At 37.5% G+C, this 9,311-nt stretch overlaps 1 protein-coding gene across 3 annotated transcripts in view; it reads left to right on the plus strand.

Annotated features, from left to right (window-relative positions):
• Positions 1-7,904, plus strand: part of fdxr (ferredoxin reductase) — a 25,956-nt gene extending 18,052 nt beyond the window's left edge. For all 3 annotated transcript variants that reach the window (XM_079595406.1, XM_079595407.1, XM_079595405.1), the window contains 3 exons: positions 3,824-3,995; positions 5,367-5,540; positions 7,124-7,904. In XM_079595406.1, coding sequence (XP_079451532.1) covers positions 3,824-3,995; positions 5,367-5,540; positions 7,124-7,254 — 477 coding nt within the window. In that variant the 3' untranslated portion in view covers positions 7,255-7,904. The remainder of the gene's footprint in view (positions 1-3,823; positions 3,996-5,366; positions 5,541-7,123) is intronic.
• Positions 7,905-9,311: the final 1,407 nt, after the last annotated feature.

Below are 9,311 nucleotides of genomic sequence, written 5' to 3' on the forward strand. Positions count from 1 at the left end.
GTGAGACAGAAAGTAAGAGAGAGAGAGAGAGAGAGAGAAAGAAAGTTAGAGAGAGAAAGGAAAAAAGAGAAATGAAATGAATACTTTTTTTATTTAGCAAGGATGCTTTTAAACTTTCTGTTCATCAAGAATCCCCAAATCATTGAATACAATATATTCAAATAGAAGAAAAAAATTCTTCTAAATTGTATTTCACAATATTGTTGTTTTTACTGTATTTCTGATCAAATAAACCGCCTTAGTGAGCAAAACAGACTTCTTTTCAAACAAATAACAAATAAACATCAGAAAGACCCAAAACTTCTGAATGGTAGCGTATTTGCTAAAGTCAATTTGTTTTATAAAAAACAAAATCGAAATTGTGTTAGATGAGAAACGTGTTAAATAGACATTTCAAAACATCACAAATAAAATGTAGTCCATTCAAAACACTTACAAAAGTGGTGAATAGACTACATTTTATTTAATTCAACATTTAATTTATTACACATGAACTTTTATTTTCTAATATTTTCTCTTTATTGTTAAACATAATTAGTTTAAGCATTGTAAAAAAAAAAAAAAAAAAAAAACATCCATCCATCCATCTCCTTCCGCTTATCCGGGGCCGGGTCGCGGGGGCAGCAGTCTAAGCAGAGATGCCCAGACTTCCCTTTCCCTAGCCACTTCCTCTAGCTCTTCCGGGGGGACTCCGAGGCGTTCCCAGGCCAGCCGGGAGACATAGTCTCTCCAGCGTGTCCTAGGTCTTCCCCGGGGTATCCGGAACAGATGCCCGAGCCACCTCAGCTGACCCCTCTCGATGTGGAGGAGCAGCGGCTCTACTCTGAGCTCCTCCCGAGTGGCCGAGCTCCTCACCCTATCTCTAAGGGATCGCCCAGCCACCCTGCGGAGAAAGCTCATTTCGGCCGCTTGTATCTGGGATCTTGTTCTTTCGGTCATGACCCAAAGCTCATGACCATAGGTCTATGGTCTATGGTAAAAAAACAAAAACAGGCTCTGTATATATACATATCAGACTCAGTGTTTTGTAAACTAAATCAACTCTAGACAATGGCTTGTTGTCATCGCATTAAGAATGGCTAAACAAAAAGGGGAAGTGGAAATGTAATTTAGATTACTTTTGAATTCATATAAAGCTTTTTGTCCACTTACTTACTTGTGTGAAACCCAAAAGAAGATGTTATACATAATGATAAAAAAACAGGGAATGATGTTGTTGGGCTCCAAAAATTAAAACATAAAACCGGCATAAATGCGTTTAATAAATGTAATGAATAAATACAAAATATAATAATGAATAAAATAATTTAATTAGGCACATTGACTGCTTTTATTGTAGTTTTTAGTTGTATGGGAAAAATATCAGTGTGAAACAGACAGACTTGAATTCAGTTTCTTTATTTGGCCTTTAAAAGGATCTGTTTTTAATTGATTTTGAAGCTGATTTGGCAGAAAACGTAAATACTATCAGTAATCTTTCCCAGCCTTCCTGTCATGAATCAAGCATCGGCTCTACTAAACCAGACACAAAAGTATTTTTGTCGTGGAACAGATATAGTGCAGATACACGAAGCTGTTTATAGCTAAAGAAAACAGGAAAAACGTCAACTCCAAACTTGAATTTTGATATGATGCTGTTTTTGTAATAGTCGTTGGGTCACAGATAAAGAATAACTTTACAAAGAAGGAACATTTTAAATGAAAGTTGAATGAAAGACTATATTTCATGAATTCCAGTTTGGGGCAAAACATTTTTTAGCATACACAAGCTTGGAGTCAATTTAATTTTTTTTATTGAAGAAATTAATACGTTTATTCAGCAAGGATGCATTAATTTGATGAAATATAATGTTATAAACGGTTAATGCTGTTCTTTCTATTCATTAAACAAAAATATGAAGCAGCACAACTGATTTTCTACAGTTGTTTTCTTCTCAAAATGGTTAGTCTGCAGATTCAACAAGTATTATCATTACTAGTCATCTTTACTGTTTTTACAGACACCAAAATATCATATTTCTCATATCTCAATCCCCTAGTCCACACATACAGCCTTATTGCTGCTTGCTCCTTCATGTAGATCCTTATCATATACATTTAAGGTCTTTAGACATGAGTAATGCATCCATTTACTGGATGGAGAAGTAAAAACTTTATTTCTCTTGCCAGTTCGACTCTTTATCTTCAAGCCAACAATCCATTGTTTGTTCACATTTTTACACACATGTTGATTGCAGCCACAACAACCTTTCTGTTTCTCAACTGATCCCCGCACCACTTTTAATGTCGTAGCGCTCAATGTTCCCTCTCTGGGAAAACCATGATGTTTGATTAACTTCTCTCTATCCTGCACGCATGTTCACCCTTAATTCCTTCTCATTTGACAGAAAAAACGGTGTATCATATTTCGCAAGCTTGCTTTGAGACTTCCCCAGGCTGTTTTCTATTCTCTGTGGATTTCCATTCCTAATAATCTGTCAGACGTCTCCCAACAGATCCGATTTTCCACCTAAACCGGCAAGGGTCGCACGTTCTTGTGCTCGTTAATTACCCTCTACAAGCTTTCCAGCGCAATTGATTCTAGTTCACCCAATTTATCAGGTGTGGTTCTTTTGAAACCACTTTGCGAGACTCGGGCTACAAATCACAACATGTAAAAAGGAAAATGTTGGCGTTATTTTATCACTTATTGGGAGCAGTATGCTAGCTGGAGCCATTTACCTCCAGTCTTTGTGCTAAGCTAGGCTAGCGGTGTGTGCGCCAGACAGAGTTACGGCGCGCACGGAGATGAGAAGGGTGTGTGTGGACTTATCTAACTCTGGGGGATACGGTGAACAAGCTAAAGTCCCAAAAAGCCGGCGTGTTCCTTTAAGTCAGCTACACTGTTTACTTCTGAATATTATATTTTATTCACGGCCATCATTTGTAGTAGCTATTCACAAACGAATAATGTTCAAAACGTTTGTTCAAGCGTAGCGTTTTCTCTGAGTTCACGGTGTAGCCCGCTCGTCTGTGTGTTCCTCTAATGTTTAGCTGTCAGAGTGTTTATGTCAGAATGTTTGTTTTTAAACCACAACCTTCTGAACATCATCTAAACATTTTTATTACATGGCTTGGTTGAATTCTAATGAAGAATGCGGTATGCTATTTCTTGATATAGAAGTATAACAGACCGTTGCCATGAAAAACAGAGCGATGCCATGAAAAACAGAGCGTTGCCATGAAAAACAGAGCGTTGCCATGAAAAACAGAGCGTTGCCATGAAAAACAGAGCGTTGCCATGAAAAACAGAGCGTTGCCATGAAAAACAGAGCGTTGCCATGAAAAACAGAGCGTTGCCATGAAAAACAGAGCGTTGCCATGGACGCAGGATTCTAACCGTAGAGACAGAACGGACTATTTTCTTTAGCGGAAGCCATATAAATAGTTTTTAAATCAATAAATTCCTTTTTAAATTAATATTTTGTGTCAAATTATTTATTTGGTAGGTAGCCATGTAATAAGCGGGATAATGTATAGCGAGTTGGTTGTTATAGTGAATACAACCCCTTCAGGCTGATTCAAGACCCCTCCGCGAAATACATTATCCCTTACTCAATGTGTGCTTCTTTTACCGATATATTTACAGATATCTTTTGCATTTCTAATCCAAACAACGTCAAACTTGGCACTGCACTTACTTGTGGCCGTGTCGAGTTCGAGAGATATGCGAATAACAGACACACACACACACAGACGTTCCTGTAATTTATAGATAGATGTAAAACATCTGGTGATAGTTTTGTGCAGGAGTGAAGTCTGTGTGGTCTGTGTTGTGTGTCAGGGGTCGGGTGAAGGCACGCGTGCAGTTCCCACCGGTCAGCTGGAGGATCTGGAGTGTGGTCTGATCATCACCAGTATCGGCTACAAGAGCTTTCCCATCGACCCCACGGTGCCCTTTGACCCCCGAAGAGCCATCGTGCCCAATGCCATGGGAAGAGTGCAGGACACAACAGGTGAGAGGAGTGTGTTTGTCCACTGTCCTGAAACCAGAAGCCATGAGGCGAGTTTTTAAAGGGGTGGTAAAGTATGATTTGACTTTTCTAACTTTAGTTAGTGTGTAATGTTGCTGTTTGATCATAAACAACATCTGCAAAGTTACAACGCTCTGAGTTCAAAGCAAAGGAAGATATTTACTTTTAAAGAAAAGGACTACAACAAACGGCTGGTAGAGACTACACGACATTCACATAGACCGAGTGTTTATGTCAGAATGTTTGGGTAACGCTTTAGATTACAGGCCGGAAGTACGGTGTAATTAAAGTGATTTAACAGCGTACCTTTCTGTAATTATAGTGTACCTATAAAGTACTTATGTGTAAGTATAAGGGAACAACATGTCAAGTTTGGGGAATAAAGGGGTAACAACCAGGAGAAAAAAAAAAGATTTATACTGTAATTTATACTGATAACTAAGGGGTCCTTATTCTACTATTATGAGACGAATTTGGGACCAATTTAGCAAGAACATACACTGCATACCTTTTTGTAATAATGGTGTACCAATACAGTAGGCTTTTTAAAGAAAATGACAAGGTACATATCTATGCATTTATACAGTAATCTTTTTAACAAAAGTGCACTGAAAACGAAAACAATTCCAACTTTTGCTTAAATATTGGTGAAAGATACTCTTGTTCCATGTAGTTACAGGGTAAGTGTGACATTGCGGGAGAGAAAAAAGTTACCTAGTAATTTCAAAGTCTTTTGTCTTCCCTTGCAATCTCTAAATAATTTTCCAATTTATAATATTGTTTATAATGAAATGCTTTTAATAACGCTAAATGTGTGTGTATTTATTTTATTTTATTTTTTTACATCTAAAGGCCCCATTCATACCTTGTGGCAAACCTGGATTAGTTAACGTTTCGAGTCATCTGTATGACAGATAATTTGTACATTGTATAATACATGTTTTTTTCTGCTCACCGTGTTTCCGCTACTGTTAAAATAACCGCAACATCTGCAGCTCTTCGTGTGGTGCTTTACGTCTTTACCATAATATTATGATAGGCTACTTGTGTAATGTAGTTTTGTCCCTCAAGCCTCTCGCCTCTATTATGTCTAGTGGGAAACCGCAATTTGTCGGCTACAGTAAATAATTGCGGTCATATTTATGTGTCAATTCTGATAAATATTTGCGAGTTATAAAGTTCAAGTTGCTGTGAAAAAGCGCTTCAAATAAATTTGACTTGACTGGATGTTTAAGTAACTTCTGAAATCCATCCTGTAGCCGAGCACATCAGAGTTTTGGTGGAAAGGCATGCTTGTGTGTGTGTAGATAGTCATGGAGTGTATAATTGTAGTTGTGTGTTTGTTTTGGGCAGGCCTGTACTGCAGTGGCTGGGTGAAGCGGGGTCCCACCGGTGTGATCGCCACCACGATGAACGACAGCTTCGATACGGCTCGTGTTTTAGTTCAGGACATGGAGGCTGGCGAGGTGGATCTGTCGGTCAACAAACCGGGTGCACAAGCGATCACTGCTCTTCTGCGAACACGAGGTCATGTTCACACACACACACACACACATACACACACACACACACACACACACACACACACACACACACACACACACACACGTGACTGATTACGAGCGCTCTACATATCTCTCTATCAATAGCATTTGCCATTAGCATGCTGCTAAACTAGAACTGACAATATGCATTAAAACATACTTTTTAATGTTTTTTTTTTTACTATTTATTGTGTAAAATGGTCCATTTTTATTTATTATAAATTCCTAAGTATCAAAAAAAAAATGTAAGCAGTATCACATACGAGTATGATGGTTTATTAGTGCCATGTTACGATTATTAAAAACAAAATTATACGATTTAAAAAAAAAGTTTGTTACATTATAAAAATAAATCAATGTTTTGAGAGTAATTAGGAGATTAAAGGCATAGTATTGTGTGAACAAAGTCTGAGAAATACCACAATATTACGACTTACAAGCGAAGACATTAATAAAAATAGTTTTTATTTAAATGTCAATTTTAACCTGGCACTAAATGCTGAGCAAAGGGATTTATGCATACATAAACCTGCTTTTAGCCTCTTAACATCTTTGATGTGTCATTACAAGTGCCCAGCCATGTTAGATGATTCCTTCAGAGTGAACACGGGGAATCTGACTGACTCGACAATCGACTACTTTGGACTGAAAACAGGAAGTAAATACAGGTATTTGCGCTGAAATAACATCATTTTTATTCATATCTTTCACATCTACTGCAGTCAGATTCACTCGTGTTCACTCTGAAGGAATCACTCAACATGGCTGGGCACTTGTAATGACACATCAAAGATGTTAAGAGGATAAAAGCAGGTTTAAAACGTGCCCCATTGAAGTCAACAGGGTGCAAATTTTAAAGAGGATAACACAGTGTAGGCAACACCGATTTGTGTCGTTGTTCTCTGTATTGACAGCACACCAAATTTACAAAAAAATGAGCTCAATGTTAAAATTTACCGGAGTTCTCCTTTAAGTGTAAAATACCGAACTTGTCCTTTAAGAGCTGTTATTCTAAATATCAGCATGACCATGGTTCGGCTATACTAGATATGAATTATAATCATATAATTAAGGTCTCTCAATTTTGTGATGCATCTTTTTCTCTGTGCTCACCATAATGCATTCTGTCTAGTTCTAATTCTGTCAGTTAGTTGGCGCTTGCTTCAATATTGTTGGCACATATTCAGCTGGCGCTTGTCAGGCTGTGAAACGTCTGAGGAGGAGTGACCATATTTGGTCTGTCGGTGCAGTGGAAATGTTCCTTTAGAAGGAAGAATAATAATGATAACTTTTTGGAACAAATTTATTTATACATCCATATTTATGAATCCTCATGCATGCATAAACAGCTCACTAGGCTTAAATCCGAAATCAGTCTTTCTACTGTTTGGTCTACTCTTATCTCCTGTATTTTACACACACATTTATCTGCTGTTAACACATGTTGCATCATTTCTATGGGTCTGGGTGTGTCATGGAAGGTTTTTCCAAGATTTTAGATTCCCTTTCGGTTTACAGCACAGTCACAGTCAAATAAGTTCATCATTGGGTCATGCGTGTCTACAGGGGTGAGGACGGTGCTTTTTCCACAATGGGAGAAGATTAATGCGGAGGAGGAGAAGAGAGGCAAATCCCTGGGAAAACCCAGGGAGAAACTTCTGGATGTAGACGAGATGCTGAAGATCGCCTGGTCCTGAGATCAGACCCGATGGAGTCTGCAGAGCTGTGATAAACCTGTCTGAACTGTGCGACTTTCTTCTGTGGAACACACAAGATGACGTTTGGCAGAATGTGCACGCTGCTCTTCTCCACACAATGAAAAATAATGATTGATTGTAAGGTGGGGTTCTCACACAAATGAACACTGAATAGCGCACAAATGATATTTATGGTACTTTTCTTGTGCATTGTTGCGCTTATTTTTTAGCTCAACAGCCTCCCTTTCACTAATAAAGGCATCTGAGGAACTCCTTTATATTCCACAGAAAAAAGTGGAACGATTTGGCGGTGGATAAATGATGATACATGTTTGCTATCATTTATGAGCTGCTCTTTTAAAATAAGTTTATGGTTCCTGCCTTTGATGCTCAACAAGTTCATGCTGTATTATGAAAGAATCAAGTCTTATGCAACTTGGGTTACTTGTTAATGAATTGTTCAGCTTTGATGCCAGGACACAGACTTACAATAATCTACTATTTCCCCTTATTATTGGTGCAACCACATCTAACAATGAAGTTGGACCAGTCTGTGTGAAAGTAGGTTAGGCATGTCTTCCTGTTAGCTTATTCTTGACAGAATAAACTAACTGAACATACTTTTACATAATAAATCATATACAAACATTCTTGTTATGACTGTTGTTTTACCTATTAGATAATAAAATATGGGGGTATGCGGGGGGGGGGGGGGGGGTAACTGTAGTTATGTTGTCACTAATGTTGTGACAACATGTTACAATGTTTACATGACAGGTAGGCTACTGTTTTTATTATTGCTTGACACAAATTTCACATTACTGAAAGCTATTTTTTTAAAATATCAACCAAAAATTTGGAACACAGCTTCATATTTTTAGCTTTCATTTTCTTAGAGTTTTAGAGTAAAATATATTTTGTAATATATATATTTTATATAAAATATGAATTATATTTTTGCATTGTACATTTTCATATACTCAAACTTTTTTTCCGTTTCACTTTCATAATTTATTTCACTTCTACAATAATTTGGCCAATGTCTTCTTTAAACAAGACCAACCATACGTCTATATTCCAAAGCATTCTTGAATTACAACCGTTGAAGTTTGGATAGTGGTTTTCATGTCTATACGAAAAAATTTGTAATGATGTTATTTTTTTTATTTTTTTTAATGACGTTATTTCAGCCAGCGCAAATACCTGTATTTACTTCCTGTTTTCGGTCGAAGTCCACAGTAGTCGATTGTCGAGATCACGCGCATAGGTTTAGTCATAGACATGTATAAAGGCCTTTATACATGTCTATGGGTTTAGTTACCTATGATCACGCGCGTGAACTCGACAATTGACTAATTTGGACTTCGACCGAAAACAGGAAGTAAATACAGGTATGTGCGCTGCCTGAAATAACTCATTTTTATTCATAATTTTCACATCTAATGCAGTCAGATTCCCCGTGTTCACTCTGAAGGAATCACTCAACATGGCTGCGCACTTGTAATGACACATCAAAGATGTTAAGAGGCTAAAAGCAGGTTTAAAACGTGCCCCATTGAAGTCAACAGGGTGCAAATTTTAAAGAGGATAACACGTTGTAGGCAACACCGATTTGTGTCGTTGTTCTCTGTATTGACAGCACTCCAAATTTACAAAAAAAATGTAAGTGTAACTTAATTACTCCTTTAAGTGTAAAATACCGAACTTGTCCTTTAAGTGCTGTTATTCTAAATATCAGCATGACCATGATTCGGCTATACTAGATATGAATTATAATCATATAATTAAGGTCTCTCAATTTTGTGATGCATCTTTTTCTCTGTGCTCACCATAATGCATTCTGTCTAGTTCTAATTCTGTCAGTTAGTTGGCGCTTGGTTCAATATTGTTGGCGCATATTCAGCTGGCGCTTGTCAGGCTGTGAAACGTCTGAGGAGGAGTGACCATATTTGGTCTGTCGGTGCAGTGGAAATGTTCCTTTAGAAGGAAGAATAATAATGATCACTTTTTGGAACAAATTTAACTTTGTGAATGGATTTAAGAAGATCACAACACAA

Source organism: Phoxinus phoxinus (assembly GCF_949152265.1).
Source record: "Phoxinus phoxinus genome assembly, chromosome: 21".
Classification (NCBI taxonomy): domain Eukaryota; kingdom Metazoa; phylum Chordata; class Actinopteri; order Cypriniformes; family Leuciscidae; genus Phoxinus; species Phoxinus phoxinus.